The following is a 16685-nucleotide window of genomic DNA, read 5'->3' as shown; positions in this document are numbered from 1 at the left end:
CACAGCGGATTGTTTTTATTCTATGAACAATAAAGCTACTTGCATACACACAACCAAAACTTGGACTGGAAGGATGTTGTGTGTGCAGAATGCCCAGAGGCCGGCCTGATGGCACACAGGAGTCAGAGGCCTCCACTGAAGACACACATCATACTAGGGCAAGCACTGAAGCTCGCTGTATCCAGGTGAATGTAAACAGCTGCCGAGAGCCCTGGTGCCTGCCTCAAAGTCCAAGTTCACAACCACTACTCCGTGGCCCATCACCCAGTGGCCTCAGCTCTACCTGGCTGGCATGCGCCAGGAGGCTGGCCAGCAAGGGCACAGGTGCTCTGCAGCCTGTGAGTCGGCTGTTATGGGCAGGGCCCTGGCTGCAGAGCCACTGCCGCCCAACTCCACTTTCCACAGAATTCAGTGATAGCTGGTGGGGGACCAGGGCCCTAAAGGTGCATTCATGCCCTAGAGCTATCTGTCCAAGACAAAAACAAAGCTACTTTTAAGCTTCAAAAATGGCTATAGTTGGGGCCTCCCCTGGTGGTGCAGCTGTTGAGCGCTGGGCTGTGAAGCTGCCCACAGCCTCTGCAGCACCGGTTCCATCCCTGGCTGCTGGTGAGGGTCCCACATGGCACGCCGATCTCTCCTGCCATGCCCGCTGCTCCCCTCAGCAGTGTACTTCATCAGTCTGCCTGTTCTGCTCCCCGCTCTGGCTCTGGTGAACTCTCTCACCCTCCTGCGCTTCTGACTGTACCCAGTGCTTGTATAAATAAATAGTAAATCTTTAAAAAAAAAAAAAAAAAAGGCTATAGTTGAAGGCTACCAGGCAGCATAGCAGGGTCTCCGATTCTTACCACCTGGCTAGCTGGCTCTGGAACCGGGGTGTATTTGTTACCTCCTTCAGTGCCCTATCATAGCTCCCGCAGCCAAGTAGCCCTTGGAAAACCAGAGCACTGAACTGTTGGCACACTTGGATGCCCAGGCCAAAGGTGGCACTTTGCAGCTAACCCCCTGGGCAGGACCCCTTACTCACCCAGAAGGGTGTGTCCCAACAGACAGTGGGAGTTGCTCCTAGCCCCTTCTGGGTTCTCTTCCCTCATTGGTGCTGCCGGCCTCTTAAGAAAAATGACCCCCCCACTCGCTGCCCAACAAACGCAGATGCAAAGACAAAGGTGGTTAAGAATGCGGTTTTTATTTGTGTCACTAACAAGAGGGCAACTCTTCTGCTCTCATGAGTGCAGGGCCCGCCACTTGTCCAGGGGGCCTCGATTTGGGATGTATTTGACACCACAGCCATCTGGGATGAGCCGTTTTTCAGCTACCATGTCTTCAAACTCATCTGCATTAAACTTGGTAAAGCCCCACTTCTTGGAAATATGGATCTAAAGAAAGAGACAAAGTCAGAGGGCCAGGGAACTGTGCTTAAGAAGGGTAGGACAGGTCACAGATGACTTACTTTCTGGCGGCCAGGGAACTTGAACTTGGCCCTACGCAGAGCCTCGATGACATGCTCCTTGTTCTGCAGCTTGGTGCGGATGGACATGATGACTTGGCCAATGTGGACCCTGGCCACGGTGCCCTGAGGCTTCCCAAAGGCACCCCGCATACCTGTCTGGAGCCTAACATTGGGGACAGCATAAGGTCAGACATAAAGGACCTCTAAAAAGGGCTGTCTCCAAGGTCCCTTAGAGCAACCTATATGATCAACAGGCTGCATACACTACCCAGGAGGCTGCTGTTTGCAGCCACTGCACACCGGGCCCCATGGGAGAAGCACGGTCGGCTTAATTGGCTGCAGGAAACAAACCTCAGATAGAGATGGCAGCACCCTAGCAAGGTGCCACGGGGTCATCTCAAAGGGCACCTGTGAGGCAACAGTTATGTGCTTGCTGCCAGATGGCCATCACATGGGTCAAAGCAGGAATGGCTCCCTTGCAAGCAGCCCCCTAGCAGTCTGAGGGCCAATAGGCCTCTGCTTGCATTCCCACTGCTGATGTGCACAGTGGGTGTCAGTCACCACAACCCACTCACCAGCCTGTGGCCTGGTTCTGCTGTGGGGGTTCACGTGCACAGCCACCTTACCTATCAGCCCCAGCACAGGACAGCATCTTGTTGATGCGGATGACATGGAAGGGGTGGAGCCGCACTCGGATGTGGAAGCCATCTTTGCCACAACTTTTCACCATGTACTTGTTGGCACAAATACGGGCAGCCTCCAGGGCTAAGAGGGAGAAACGGCAGAGTGAGAGGAGGTAACACGGGACCCCAGAGCCCCCCACAGCTCTCAGGGGACTTCTAGCCACTGAGCTGTGTACAGCGTGGCTATGGCTGGGGAGCACATAGAAGGGATGAAGTGAGAGAAACAAGCAGTACACCCTCACCTTCGGAGGAGAGCTGCTCATATTCATCTGATACCATGTGGCCACAGAGTGGGAACTCATCCACTTTTGCCTTCTTCCGCCCCAAGTCAAAGATGCGAATCTTGGCATCTGAAAAAGGCTCAGGTTAAGTGTACCTGGAGTGCTGCACGCACAGGCCAGCACAGCCAAAGCAGCTTGGGAGCTCATGCACTACTTACCAGGGACCCCGCGGCAGAAACGAGACTTTGGGTAAGGCTTGTTCTTACAATACCGGTAACTGCAGGAGGGAGAAAACCCAGGTTAGAAGGTGGGGGGAGTCACAAGTCAACTAAACGAGACACTTTGAGTGGCCCCTTAAGGAAAGACCAAAGGAGGGATGAGAAATGATTATCAGTGGTCTATCTTGGAGGTCTCCACCCCTGGAAATCAGCTTGAAAGCAACACGTGGTCAGAAAGACAATTTAAAAAGTAGAAGAACCTTCTCCTGTTCCCTCGTTGGGCTTCAAACTCCTCCAAGGTCAACACTTTGGACAGCCTAGTTCAGGCCACTGGCTGGACTTGTGGCCATGTGCCCTGCAATCGGCCTCCCAGCCACGTGAAGGGCTGCCGGCGCCCCCTGCGGGTCACGCGAGGCTCTGGCGACACTTTTATGGGACTGCAGCACACGTCGCCGGGAAATAAGAAGATGGCACACAAAGGCCGGGGAGGGAATCAAGCCCGAAAGGTCGCGAATTCCCAGCACAGAGGACCCAATGCAACGCGGGCGCGCTCCCAGCTCGACGCTGGCACAACACAGGCGGCCCGGGGCCAATCCGCCACCCGAACAAAAGGCGGACGGGGGAAGCACCGCGCAGCGGCACCAAGTTGTAAAAGGGAGCGCACACTGCATGGGGAGATGTAAAACGGCGCGGAGGGGAGCGGGGGGGACGTACAGTCCCCAGAACGGGACAATGCGGCCTGCGAGGCCCCACCCGACTTCTCGAAGCGGCCAAACGCGCTTCCCTCCCTTTTCCCAGGTGAACTGCATGGATTTGGGACTTACCACCGGGCGGGGCGGCGGCCCATCGCGACACCAGGATCTTGGGGGGCTGCGAGAAAGTAAAGTCAGAACAGAAAACGAGGCCAGGCCTCCAACGAAGGGAGAGAAACGACAAACGGCGCGCGCACAAAGCCCGAGACAGCGATACTCACCGCACCGAAGGCAAAGAGGCGATCCCACGCCCGCGCATGCCTTATATACGCCGACTATCTTCACGCCCTAGAAACCATAGAGTCTCAGGGAGGGCGGGTGGACGCTCTATCACACCTCGCTACCATAGACGCACTAGCGCTCTGCGCCGACGTCAGGGCGTGGCATGGAGCATGCGCAGAGCAGGGCGGCGGCCGGCTAGCGAATGAGGCCTGGCCACCTAGGCTCTAGGCGCCCGCCCCCCAGGGCCATCTTGGGCGAGAGCGCTCGCCCTCGCTTCCCCTAAACTGTGCCAGACGTGCGTGCCGGGGCTGGGACGAATGAAAATGCCTCCCAGAAGCGCTCACGGGTGGGGGGCGGGGTCGTGCGTGTCCCCGGGTTGGTGTTCTAGGGCACCAGAACCCAGGGGGCCGGTGCCGCGCTGGAGCTTCACGGCCCACGTCCCTTTGTCGGCAGGAAGCCTGAGCGGGGGGGCCGCCCCCAAGACCCCCGGCTCCTGGCCGGAACTGGAGTGCGGGGCCGCCGTCGCAGCGAGCTGAGCGCCATCTCCCCGTCTCACAGATCCGGAGCGGGGCCTGTGCCCACCCCGGCCGGTCGGCACGACCAGCCAGAGAAAGAACCGGGAGAATCCTCCCCTGAGATCTAAGGCTCGGGAGACCCCGTTGGGGCCACCCCGCCCACCCTGACCCGGCAGAGGAAAGAGCTGATGTCAGCTCACTGGGACAACTAGGAGGGAGGAAAAAGCTGAACGCTGACCCCGCCTGGATGACAGGGCACTGTCGCTCATCTCTGGCCACGCCCCAGGCCTGCCCTCTGAGAGATGGTTCCCTAGCTCGGACCTGCCCTCCCATACACTCGCAAGATGCCTTCAGCGACAGGGGCAGAGTTAAAGCTGAAGTCATCAGGTTTCAAACTCGGTCAGAGGGTCTCCCACACACTGAAGGAGGACAGCAGGAAGGTAAAAAAGCTCCCTGGGTGGGTTTTTTTTTTTTTTAAAGATTTATTTAGAACTGGAGTACAGAGCAAGGTGGGGGAGTGACAGGCGTCACCAGAGACAGTGGGGAGCAGAGCAGGCAGGTCCACTGAGAGAGACAGCCCAGGGGAGCAGCGGGGAGACAGGAGAGGTCTGCTGCGCCCTGTGGGTAGCTCCCTGGCCGGGGATCAAACTCGTGCCCCACGGCCGTGGCTGCCCGTAGATGGCGTTAAGATAGCACTCACGGGCCTCCCCAGTGGCGCAGCGGTTGAGCGCTGGGTTGCGAAGCTGCCCGCAGCCTCTGCAGCGCCGGTTCGATCCCCGGCTGCTCCCCGGCCACCAGAGGAAGGTCCCACATGGCGCGCAGACCTCTCCTGCTGCCCGCTGCTCCCCTCAGCAGTGTACCTCAGTCCTCCTGTCTGCTCTGCTCCCCGCTCTGGCTCTGGTAAATTCTCTCACCCTCCCGCGCTTCTGACTGTACCCAGTGCTTGCATAAATAAATAAAAAATAAAAAAAAAAGTTTAAAAAAAAAGATAGCACTCACACTTAACTCCTTACACCGCCAGGGAGGCCCTTCCCAGGGATAATTTTTTTTTTTTTAATAGAGGCATGTTTTATTTATTTATTTATTATGTTTGTTTGCTTGTTTTTTGTTTATACATGCACTGGGTACAGTCAGAAGCGCGGGAGGGTGAGAGAATTCACCAGAGCCAGAGCGGGGAGCAGAGCAGGCAGAAGGACCGAAGCACACTGCTGAGGGGAGCAGCGGGCGGCAGGAGAGGTCTGCGCGCCATGTGGGCCCCTCACGGGCGGCCGGGGATCGAACCGGCGCTGCAGGGGGTGCGGGCAGCCCCGCAGTCTAGCGCTGAACCATTGAGCCACCAGGGGAGGCCCCTTCCCAGGGATTTTTGACTAGTGTGTCCCACCCGGGCAGGCATCCTGCTGAGCAGCTGTTAGCCGCCCTGACCACACGTCACCTGAGCCAATAGCGTCACCTGAGCCAATAGCGGCAGCACCCCTTGGGAAGGCTTGGGCAGCTGTGCGGCGTGCGAGGGAAGAAAAGGTGCAGAAGCCTTCCCGGGGGCCCCAGCCTTCCAGGCCGCGCTCCATCAAGGGCTGCGGGGCTAGAAACAGGACGAGGCAGGCGGACGAGTAGGGCAACTTGAACCAGGGCTGCCTGGGCCCCAGGGCCTGGAGCATGCGGGGTTGGACGCGGACGCGGGAAGCAGAAACCCTGACCGGTCACCCACGCCAACGATCTGTCAAGACACTTGGATGCCTGCACACACCCCACCCCCACCGCCACGCCCCGGCGTGCTTTATGGCAGCCATCGCGGCCTCGGCGGCGCGGGCAGGACGCAGCTGCTGCTCGACCTCGACTCTAGCGGGCTTCCCCGCCGGACTCGGAAAGTCCACGTCAGGGATGTCATCGCCGAGTCACAGAAGGCAGAGGGACAGCAGCCAGAGCTGTTCGAGGACGCGCTCCCACTTGAATGCGCGTGTAGAGAGCTGCTTCTGGGTCGCCCGCGCAACACACAGGGGACGGGTGTGCAGGCCCAGATGTGCGGACTCTCCAACCTCTGGCCCCGGCTCAAGCCCTCCGTCTGCGGAGAGGGCAGCTCTGGCATTAAAACCTGGTCAGCACTGGCGGCCATCCATGTGAGGTGTTAAGTTTCCTGCCACCCGCATTCAATTGGAGCCTCTGTTAAGTGGACCCCAGGCACGGGACCCAGCCCCGTGGACCGGCACGCTGACCTCCTTAACCTAGCACCCCGAGAAGTCGCACAAACGTTCAGACAGTTCAGCCAGTAGCTACGTCTGGGAGACTTGCTGGCATGAGCTGGTCCCTTCTGTCAGATGCTGTCTGTCCCCGGGAGCAGCCGCATCGGGGCCTGGTTACGGGTTTCCTGCCGACAGGGTGGGTGCTGTGCAGGGTCTCGAGGGCAGCGGACGGCCCCCCCGCCCCGGTGACGCAGTGACAGTCCTCCAGCCGGCGAACGCCAGTCCCCCAGACGCAGAAGGGCAGGCCGCCGGCGCAGCAGGGGAGGCTCAGAGGCGCTGGGGGCCTGAGGCTGTCCGCTTCCGCGGAGCCCCGCCGGAAAGCTGGCCCGTTTCCAGGTCTCAGGGTCCCACTGTGCGCCCACGGCCCCGCCCTCCCGCGAAAAGGAGAAACACGGGCGCCTGGGGCGCAGCCGGCTCTGGGATCCGGGCAGCCCCAGGCGGGCGCGGCGCCTGACCCCCCGGCACGGTCGGCCCGGGGGCTGCAGGCGGAGACAGCAGCTGGGGGCTGCCCTGGGGGGGAGGGGGGCTCGGGCCGCACAGCTGTGGCTGCAGCTGAGAGGGAAGGACGCTGGCTATGTCTTTCGTCCCCGGGCCCCTCGGTGCCCTGACAGTCATCCATGCCTCGGTGCTGCCAGCCCTCAGGGCAGCAGCAGCAGCAGCAGCAGCGCCAGCGACCCAGGCACTTGCGCCACTGGGCCCTTCAGCCCACTAAACCACGGGGGGGAAGCTGGCCGCTGGCAGGCCCCCGCAGGACACCCCACTTCCCGCAGGCGAGGAGCTGTGGCCGGCCCTGCGGCCCAGGGCCTGGCAGACCCATGCCCAGAGCCCCCATCTGGGGCCACGCCCGGTGCCAGTTCTCTAGCAGTCGGGCCGGAGGCAGGATACACACACAGCTCCTGCACAGAGGGCAGGAAATGGGGGGCTGCTCAGTCAGGCGTGGCAGGGCGGGAGGTGCAGAAAGGGACACCCAAGTGCACAGGTAGCGCCGGAACAAGCAGCGGCCGCTCCGAGACGGAGGGGCAGGGGCAGAAAGAAAGCAAGAGGTCGGGGTCATGGGCGGCTTGGTAGGAGCCGGGCCGGTGGCCCCGATGGCCAGAACCCAGGTCTCCGCGTGGGTGGGGATGGTGGCCAGTGGCGCCTTCCAGGTCACTGACTCTTTGTCCAGCGGCATCTGCTTGAGGGTTAAGCCACCCCTGAGGCTTCTGCTTCCAGGCCGTGCTCCTCCACTTCGGAAGTGTTTGCTCTTTCCAAAGTCAGCCCGGGCTCCTGTCACCTCGCCTCCGTGCCTTGCCGCTCTCAGTCTCGCGCCCAGCCTCCGCTTGGGCCCCACGGCTGGCACCACCGCCCCCGGGTTGGATCGGGCTTGACTTCCGGGCTCTGCCGGGCCCAGGAGGCTTGGGCCCCCGAGTCCCCGGCCCCCAGGAGTCTCCTCCACCTGCCGGGAGCCATGGGCGGGCGGGCGGGCACCTCCGGCCCGCGGAAAACCTCTCGGACACCAGCACCCACCAGCAAGCCCCGCTGCCTTTCCACGACAAGTGACAGGCGACCGGGCCTCCCTGGGGTCTCAGGGGTGAGCCTCAGCGCCATCAAGCTATCGCCAGCCACTGCAGCCTGAGTGCGGTCCCCGGCCAGGGCGCTGACCCACAGGGCGCAGCAGGCAGGCCTCGCCTGTCTCCCCGCTGCTCCCCTCAGCAGTGGATCCGCCTGTTCTGCTCCCCACTCTGTCTCTGGTGAGTGCTCTCACCCCCCCTCCCCGCACCTCTGGCCTGCACCCCAGCTCTTGTACGCATAAATAAATAGAATAAGTCTTTAAAAGGGAGAGACAGGGCCTCCCCTGGTGGCGCAGCAGCGGTTGAGCGCTGGGCTGCTGAAGCTGCCCGCAGCCTCTGCAGCGCCGGTTCGATCCCCGGCCGACCAGGCAGCGAGGGTCTCACATGGTGCGGCAGACCTCTCCTGCCGCCCGCTGCTCCCCTCAGCAGTGTGTTTCGTCAGTCTGCCTGCTCTGCTCCCCGCTCTGGCTCTGGTGAATCCTCTTGATACCGGAATTGTCAGGCTTAGTCTCCCAGCCAGGAACGGATCCCAGGCTGCAGGGCAGCGCTGAGCCCCAGCCACGAGACCCCCACGGGTGGGTGTCTCACGAAGCCGCAGCAGGAACTTCGCAGACGCTCAGGCCAGCAAGCGAGAAGAGGCAGGTTTGTTTAGAGAAAGAAAAAGTTTATTGAGGAGAAAAAGAGCAGAAATAAAGTGGGACTCCCAGGCCAGGGAACCAGGCCTGGGAGGGGCAAGGAAGCCAAAGTGGAGTCGTGTCTCAGGGGACATAGTCTTTTCCCCCTAATTATTCTACAGCTCCCCCCGTCTCTTTGTGATGGGTGAGTTCTCGGCTGTCTCACTTCATCTGCTCCTGAGCGGGGGATCTTCACATTCCTTATCTAGCAGGTCTGTCTTTCCCCATTTGTTGCATCTTTATCTTTATGGCCCAGTCCTCTGGATGGGCCTCCCTGCATTGAAGCTAAACAGCTGCCCTTCTAAGTGGTCCATAAATGAAACCACTCTCCATTTCTCCAATCTCCGCCTCCCTTTACCACCCGAAGGAAACCAGGACCAGCGTTAACAATGTTGTCCTTGGTCCTGGGATGTTTGTTTTTCCTAGTGGAATGGGTTACACTCCTCTTGCTGCCCTTCTCTCTGAAGCCTTCCTCAGTTCTCCAAGGTCTCCTCCTGCAGTGTCCCTAAAACTGCCTAATTCCTCGCTTGCCCTGTGTCTCACTCTCACCCTCCCGCGCTTCTGACTGTCCCCAGTGTTTGTATAAATAACTAAATCTTAAAAAAAAAAAGAGAGAGAGACAGACGCCGGCCCGAGGGGCGCAGCTGCCACGTCCAGAGCAGGAGCCGACGGCCTCGCGTCCGCCGAGCTCCTGCAGAGGCACAGGGGGTGGCTGGCGGCGAGGACTCCAAGGGCCGCTGGTGCCCAGTGCCCAGCTGAAAACTGCCGTTTGGAACAAAACGGCCCCAGACCCGCAAGCGCGGGAACGACGGGGGATGCCCGCGGGCTGCGAGGAGGAGGCGTCCTCGGGCTTTGTGCGGGGCGGGAGGGGGGCGGAGGTCAGCCCTAAGCTGCTCCCCAAGGCCGTCCGCTAGCACGTGCGGAAACACTCGCGCCCAGGCCCTCGCACGTAGCGGTTCCAGGCCCGGGGGTGCGGGCCACCCGGGCGGAGCGCGCTGGGGGCGGGGCCGCCAGGGGCTCGATGCGGATGAACGGCCCCGATTGGAGGGAGACGTGCCCGTCAGGTCAGAGGGGCCGGGCCTCCGAGGGGCGGCGCTGAAGGACACCGGGTGTCGGCGAGGCCCAGCTTGGTCATAGGCCGCGCCAGCCGGAAGGGGCGGGCCCAGGAGGCGGGGCGGACTTCCGGTGGGCGCGGCGAGAGAACGCGTCAACCAGGGAGGCCAGGGGTGGGCGAACCCGGGCCCGCCCCCCGCCCTGGGACCCCGCGGGGCCAGCACCCCCGCCCCCACCCCCACCCCCACCCCGAGCCCAGGGTCGCCGTCCCGGACGCGGACGCCTCAGGAGACCGGCAGCTGTCCGGGGCCGGCGACCGCGGCGCTCCTCCCACCGTGCCTGAGGCGGCCGGCCCTCTAACCGCCAGGGACAGTGTATTGGGGTCCCCGGGTCCTGGGGCGCGGGGTGGCGACCCCACCGAAGGCAGAGGCGCCTGGCGGCCCCTCGGGAAGCTTCGCCGCGCCCGCTCTGTCCGCGCACGCTCGCCCGCCCGGCGCGCAGGTGCCCACGCTCCCGCGCGAACGCCACGCGCGGGCCACTCGGCGGAGTGGGGCGCCCCGGGAGGTGGGCCCGGGGCGGGGGCGGCGCCCGGGAGCGCGTGGCCACGAGGGGCGGTCGGCGCTTCTGGAGGCGGGGCCACGGGAAGGTGCCGTCTCCGCCTCCCTGGACGGGCGTGGGGTGTCGTGCCCCCGCCCCCGCTTGTCCCAGGCCCTTTTTTGGGGGGGTCGTGGGGAGCCGCGCAGAGGGAGCCCTGGGCTTCCCTAGAAGTGGGGCGAGCGGGAAGCCTGCCTCCCCGAGGTTCTCACGCTGGGGGTGCATGACCGCACCTGCGAGCTTGTTGAGACGCGGGGTGCTGGGCCCTAGCCCAGTCGCCTATCTTTTTTTTTTTTTTTAAAGATTTGTTTCTTTACACAGGCACTGGGTGCAGCCAGAAGCGCGGGAGGGTGAGAGGATTCACCGGAGCCAGAGCGGGGAGCAGAGCAGGCAGAAGGACCGAGGGACACTGCTGAGGGGAGCAGCGGGCGGCAGGAGAGGCCTGCGCGCCATGCGGGACCCTCCTCCGGTGGCCGGGGAGCAGCCGGGGATCGAACCGGCGCCGCGGAGGCCGCGCGCAGCTTCGCAACCCAGCGCTCAACCGCTGCGCCACCGGGGAGGCCCCCAGTCTCCTATCTTGCAGATCTGAGGCGGGGCTCAGACTTGGCCATCTCGCCGGGCTCCCGCGCTGGCCCAGGCTTGGGGGGGGGGGGCGCACTGCGGCTTGTTGGCCTGGGAACCCCACTCTGAGAAGCACGGCTCCCCAGCCTCGTGCCCCCCTGCAGGGGCCTGGGAAAGGTGGGCCCGGAAGGGTGGCCGTGGGGTGGGCGCCGCTGTCCCTCCCCTCCCCGCCCCGGGTGGCCTCAGACCAGAGGGGACCAGTGTGTCCGGGGGCTGCTCCCCCAACGGGAGCACCTGCTGTCCCCTCTGCAGACTCCTAGGTGAGAGGGCCCGGCCTGGGGGGGCGTGTCCCCCAGTCAGCTCTGCTGCTGCCACCCTGGCCCAGCACCCTGCCCGGTTCTGGGCACAGGGCCCCCGGGCGGGTGTGAGCCGGGCCTTGTGCCTCCTGCTCTCCTCCCAGCAGCTGGGTGGAGCCGGTGCTCCTCTCCCTGGTGCCCCTCTCCCTGGTGCCCCTCTCCCTGGTGCCATCTGCCTGTCCTTGCCTGGGGCCCCTTGCCGGACGGTGCCCAGTCTGGCTCCCTCCCGCCCCTGCCTGGGTGGGCCTCGGGCTCGCGCCAGGTCTGTCCTGTGCCCTCTGCCCGGGGCCTGTGTCCCCCACCTGGGCCTCCTCTGCCTGCGCCGCCCTGCACGTGGGCACGGGAGGTGGCGTCCGCGGGGACGGGCATCCCTGCGTAGCCGGCTCTGCTCTGGGGCACTTCTTCCCCGGGAGCCTTGCCCGCAGGGGCTTTGGGGGGGATGGACGCAGGACTGTCTCCTCTTGGCAGGAGCCCCCGCCGGGGGCGGGGGCAGGGGTGTGCCCCATGGGTGCAGAGCCCTGGGGCCGGTTGGTGCCGGTCGGCAGGGGCCCAGGGGCGAGGGTGGCCTCTCAGGGGAACCTCTGTTCTTCTAGGCGCTGGACGTCTGCGGACCTGGCTCTGCCTTCTCCTGCCTCGTTCCCAGCTGTGCTGCTTCTGGGAGCCTGGGGGGCGTGCCTGGTCCCTCCTGGCCAGTGTGGGCACGGCCGTGGGGAGCCGTGCGGGGGCGTGGCCGCGCTCGGGTGCCTCTCAGTGCCTGGCCACCAACCGGGAGCCCCGGCCAGGACAGTCCCGCGCGGAGCCACGGCCACTCCAATGTCTTGGCCCGAGGTGCAAGCAGTGGCTGGTTCATCTTGAGGAGCATAGGCTGTGCACCCCTCAGCCTGCCACATGGCGGGCGCTTGGGCCCACCTGGTCTGGTGGTGTCCTAAAGGGAGCTGGCCTTGCACAGCAGGAGGTCAAGGCATCGCTCCCCCAGACCTGCCCAGTGCTGAGGTGCTTCCCTCAGACTGGTGGGGGAGCCTTGGTCAAGGGGCTCATGAGGAATAACCTTGGGCTCCTCCCCGCACATCCCCTCCCTGCTGTCCCCAGGGCCTCCCGGGGCTCCGGGTGTGCTTCCCTCACTCCTGCCTGGGGCTCCACCTCACCTGGCAGTTCCCTGCTTAAGTCACTTGCCTTGTCTGCACCTGGGCATCTCTGCCTCCTCCTGTGCCCCTCATACCTGCTTCGGCCTTGGGAGGAAGTGCCAGGGGGTGGCCCCCGGGAGTGGGAGCCTGGAGCCCTCTAGGCGGTAACCTCAGAGCCTTCAGGAGCTTTTTGGTGAGCGTTTAGTTGGAGACCGAAGGCTTTGGCCCTTTAGGGTCCCACCAAGCCCTCGGGACCCTTGCAGCCATGCAAGACTTCAGATTGGGGGACCTAGAGCCCTAAGGTGCCCTTATAGATGTCAGAAGCCTTTGGGGTTGGGAAGCAGCCCCAGCAGCATTGTGGGCTGTTGGGCCAAACCTAAAGGGGAGTTTTCGGTGGGCCCCAGCCCACTGGGACTTCTAGGAGGCTCATCTTGCCACTCTGGGGCAGGAGCCTGGAGAGTCCTGAGAATGAAGCGGTGCCCTTGTGGAGTGAATGAATGAAAGACGGTTGTCCAAGGATAGCAACTGCTCTGCCCTTTCTTTCCCCTCAGCCACATACCGCCGAGTGGGGTTGCCCAGCTCACCTAGCCTCCTCTCCAGGCCTCGGCCGAGTGGCCATTTCCCCGAGAAGCTTTCGGTTTCCCCCCGCTTACGCAGTCCCTTGCTGTAGGGCCACACACACAGTAATGTGGGGAGCCTAGGACAGAGCCAGAAGAAATGGCCAGGAGCAGGATGGAGTGAGTGCAGCCCCAGCCCTGATAGAACTTGCCTGGGGGCTAAGAGCCCCCCAAGCCTTGAGAGCCCAGGGGTGCATGTGCAGGTACCATATGGGTACATGGGCACTGTGCCAAGTGAGAGGAGTTGGTCACAGGCAGGCAGAGGGACTGAGGTCAGTGCCTGCTGGGGAGCCCTGGTGACCCTCTGCTTCCTACCTGCTTGATGGTGCCGGCCCCCGCCCTGTGCTCCCCCACTGCTGACCCCAGCGAGCCAGGTGCATGATTTCCGGGGCCCTTCCGCCCCAGCGTGCCTTAGCATTGGCTTTTCGGAATCTAAATGTTGAAGTTCGGAAAACCCCCAGGGCAGAAGCCTGCACGTGAGACACGCCAAGCCGCCTTAGCCAGGAGATGGGCGAGTCCCCTGCAGTGCTGGACGGGGCTCCTGGAAAGCCAAGAAATGGCCCCCCAGAGGCCCCAGGTCCTTTCTGGCCCCTGCCCTGAGCTCAGCTCTTACAGGCTGCAGCCTGGCCTGCATCTCCGAGGGGCCCTAGTTTTTGTCCTAAGTAGTCCTAAGAGCTTTCTCTGGGAATGAGTCAGAATGAGCCCCGGAAGCAAAGCCCCAAGGTACCCATGGGCAGCATGAGGGCCCCGCCCCAGACCACAGCAAAAAGGCAGAGCGTATAGCTGGGGCAGGGAGTGGGGAGGAGGGTGGAGCCAGAGACCCGCCCCACACAGGGAAGAGCAGCACATAAAAATAAATGGTTTTTTATTGTGTATCCACGAAAACAAAGTCAGGGTGGCCTTTGGCTAGCCCCCGAAGAGGTGACAAGGAACAGGAGGCATGCAGAGCCACTGCCCTTGCATTCTCTCCAGAAGGGTCTTGCTCTCCTGGCCCTAAGGGTCAGAGGCCAACATGGTCAGGAGGCTCCAGAGGACAGCCCTCCGGGTACACCAAGCCAGAGGGTCTGGGCCTGCTGCCTCCCTGGCAGAACAAGGAAGAACAAGTCAAGGGAGCGAGCATGGGCCAGGCCCAGCACCCCCAAGCTAGAATACACACAAAGCCCCCACCCCACCCCCAGCAAACACTGCGAAGGCAGTCAGCCGGGACTCTGAGAGCAGCTGCCGGGGCCAGAAACCAGGGCCTCAGGGCTCCGTCCAGAAGGGGTTGCCGTCCTCAGCCTGCATGGAGTAGTAAACAAAGAGCAGGAAGGCAGCAAAAACCAGGAACAGGAGCAGCTGGCCCCAGAGGGGGACCTGGCGGTCCTGCCCCAGATCAGCCCCCGGAGCTGGCTTTTCGGGGCGGATGGCTCGTCGGGCAAGCCACGAAGAGGGGGGAGATGAGGACACGGGAGAGGGGGAAGATGGAGGATAGTAGGACAGGCCCAGGGAGCTTCTGGAGACGCTGGGCGCAGGGCGGTAGTGCGCAATGCTCTGGTAGGCGCTGTCCCGGCCATAAGCACGGCGTTCCCTGTGGCAAAGCGGGGCGCAGAAGGGTGAGGAAGGCCAGGGCAAAGATCAGCCTGGCCCCCAGCCCTCCCTACTCACCTATCCTTGCTCTCCTCTTCAGAAGAGAAAAGGCTGTCGTCACGCACCTAGGGAAGACCCAGAGTGAGGTAGGTGGCTGGTACGGACTTGCTGTAGCCCCAGTGTCCGTGTCCCTGCCTGGCCTGTCCTGCTCACAGCTCAAAGGCCAGGCCCTGTCTCAGCTCCCAGCTAGAGCTGCCGGCCAAGCCCTCCCTCGTGGCTGGCAGACCTGCCTCCTGGCCCACTTTCTGCTGAAGGACTCTCAGCAGCAGGAACCCAGATTCCGAGCCCAGATGCCGGCCTGTCCTGGTGCCCGAGTGACAGTTTCTCGGGGGGGGGGGGGCCGAGCGGGCCAGCAGGCGCGGGAGGCACTGTCCACACAAGTACCCCCTCCACTTCCCTGGCTCAGGCTGGCCCACCCCAGAGGCCTGGTCCCGCTCACCTGGCGGTGGAAGGTGTCCCCGCTGGAGAGTGAAGCTGGGGGCTGCCGGAAGCCCTTGGAAGAGCCCGTGGCCTCAGGCTCACCGTAGGTGCTGGTGCTCAGGTAACTCTCCTCGTAGTAGTCATCGTTACAGCCTTGGGAGGGGGCAGCGGTGGTGAAGGGGCAGCAGGAGGGTGCCCCCCCTCCTAGCCTGAACCCCGTTTGGGGGCCGCTCAGGGAGGGTGGGATGGGGGCCTCAGGGCCCACACGGAAGTCCCGGAGGAGGTGGAAGGTATCAGGGTGCCTCCCCCCACCCCACCCCCCGGGCCCGGCCTTACCCTTGCTCTGGTAAAGCAAGGCGTCCTCTTTCTTGGGCAGATCGTACATATCCGAATCCACGGAGGCAGAATCGAAGTCTGTGGGGGGCAAAACCGTTTGCCCCCAGGCTCCTCTCCCGCGGCCCTCCCGCCAGTGGCCGGGCCACACCCTCTCCGCCCTAACCCATCCCGGCTGTGCAGGTGGGGCTCCGGGGCGGGGGCCTCACCCGAAAACCGGTAGGAGAAAGAGGTCGCGGATGAGTTCGGCGGCGACAGCCTCCGCCTCTGGGTCTCGTATTCGAAGATCTTCTTCTCGTAGAGCTTGCGCGTGGAGCCTGCGGACGCGGGAGGGCGTGGTCAGAGGCGCCGGCCCCGAGCCCGGGAGCCCCGAGCCCGGGGGCGGCGCGCGGGGGGGGGGGGCGGCGCGTGGGGGGGGGCGCCGCGCGCGGGAAGGCCCGGAGCCGGAGCGGCGCGGGGGGGGGGGCGCGTACCCACGACGGGCCCGTGCGGGATGTTGTACTGGCGCAGCACGGCGGCCAGCTCGGCGTCCGACAGCACCGCGTAGTCGTCCATGGCGGGCGGCGGGGCCTGGGGGCGGCCCGGGCCTGTCGACGCGGGCCGAGCGACGCGGCCTCGGAGGGCGGCGGGGGCAGCGCGAGCGCCTCGGGAGCGGCTGCGCGGGCGTCACGCTGGCGTCACGGCCGCGGCTCGCGGGCGGCGCACGCAGCCGGGGCGGAGCCAGGCGAGCCGCCACCGCCGGCGCAGACCGGCCCCGCCGTGGGAGCGAGCAGGGAGGGGCGGGCCCGGAGCCGCCAGCGCCGGGATTGGCTGGAGGCGCTGGGGGGCGGGGCTTGCGCGGGAGCCCAGGCGGCACTGGCCGGTCTGGCCGTGGGAGCGGGCGGGGCCGCGGGGCCGCGGGGCCGGGAAAAGGGGCGGGGCCAGTGAATCCAGACGTCCCCTGCGGGGCGGGCCGTGCGCCGAGGAGCACACGCCCACGGCGGCCGGCCCGGGCGCGCGGGACCCAGCGACGAGCGAAGACGACACCCGCTGGCGGGCTGGGGTCGGGCTACAGGAGGGACAGGACCTGCAGAGTGGAACCGGCAGAAACCGGCCTGGACGCGCAAGCTGGGTGGGGTCGGCACTCTGGGCATGGCTCGCCCTGCCGAGTCACGGAGGCTCCGCCCCGCCCCGCCGCCCCCGCCGTTCCCCGCCCCCGGCCTCCAGCACGTGGGGTTCCCCGGTCCCACCCCGGCCGGCAGGCCGGAGACGCCGAGCGGCTGACGGCTGGGGCCCCCTCCGGACAGCGAGCCCGTGGGCTCCCGGGGCTGGCGCCGCGGCCTGCGCTTGGCACGTCGGGGACGCCCCCGGCCCCCGCCCCACCCGGCACCGCCCTCGGCTGCGCACCTGCGCCCGCCCGACCCTCCTCCCTGCTCTCCGCCCCAGCCCGGGGAAGTGGGGGCACTGGGCCAGGAGGCCGCCCGCTGCCAGCGGCCTTGGAGG

At 64.6% G+C, this 16685-nt stretch overlaps 2 protein-coding genes across 6 annotated transcripts; both read right to left on the bottom strand.

The window, feature by feature from the left end:
- Nucleotides 1-1164: 1164 nt before the first annotated feature.
- RPL10 (ribosomal protein L10) lies at nt 1165-3427 on the bottom strand. 2 transcript variants are annotated; one of them, XM_084258538.1, is made up of 6 exons: nt 3394-3427; nt 2570-2628; nt 2373-2480; nt 2074-2212; nt 1448-1610; nt 1165-1373 (listed from the first exon to the last, which is right to left on the bottom strand). In XM_084258538.1, exons 1-6 carry the CDS (start codon nt 3414-3416, stop codon nt 1221-1223), a joined length of 645 nt encoding a protein of 214 aa, XP_084114664.1. In that variant the 5' UTR covers nt 3417-3427; the 3' UTR covers nt 1165-1220. The 2 variants fall into 2 exon arrangements, with proteins under 2 accessions (XP_084114664.1, XP_084114665.1); XM_084258539.1 differs by lacking the exon at nt 1165-1373 and having other exon boundaries at nt 1456-1599.
- A 10325-nt stretch (nt 3428-13752) lies between these two features.
- Nucleotides 13753-15758, bottom strand: EMD (emerin; the record flags this gene model as incomplete). Of its 4 annotated transcripts, XM_084258687.1 has the most annotated exons (6): nt 13753-14391; nt 14469-14515; nt 14890-15023; nt 15207-15284; nt 15413-15520; nt 15677-15758. In XM_084258687.1, the coding sequence occupies 6 exons, from the start codon at nt 15756-15758 to the stop codon at nt 14067-14069; spliced, it is 774 nt and encodes a 257-aa protein (XP_084114813.1). The 4 variants fall into 4 exon arrangements, with proteins under 4 accessions (XP_084114813.1, XP_084114814.1, XP_084114815.1 ...); XM_084258688.1 differs by lacking the exon at nt 15207-15284; XM_084258689.1 differs by lacking the exon at nt 15413-15520.
- Nucleotides 15759-16685: the final 927 nt, after the last annotated feature.

The sequence above is a fragment of the Talpa europaea genome (genome assembly GCF_964194135.1).
Source record: "Talpa europaea genome assembly, chromosome: X".
NCBI classification, from domain to species: Eukaryota; Metazoa; Chordata; class Mammalia; order Eulipotyphla; family Talpidae; genus Talpa; species Talpa europaea.
The sequence above is the reverse complement of the archived record's forward strand: the minus strand, read 5'-3'. Positions and strand labels throughout refer to the sequence as shown.

What these genes read in the sequence shown, in the direction of transcription:
- RPL10 (XM_084258538.1), bottom strand. Translation starts at nt 3,416, where the DNA reads ATGGGCCGCCGCCCCGCCCGGTG. An exon ending in GGCCGCCGCCCCGCCCGGTG is followed by an intron (nt 2,629 to 3,393) that starts GTAAGTCCCAAA and finishes TCCCTCCTGCAG; the next exon opens with TTACCGGTATTGTAAGAACA. An exon ending in TTTCTGCCGCGGGGTCCCTG is followed by an intron (nt 2,481 to 2,569) that starts GTAAGTAGTGCA and finishes AGCCTTTTTCAG; the next exon opens with ATGCCAAGATTCGCATCTTT.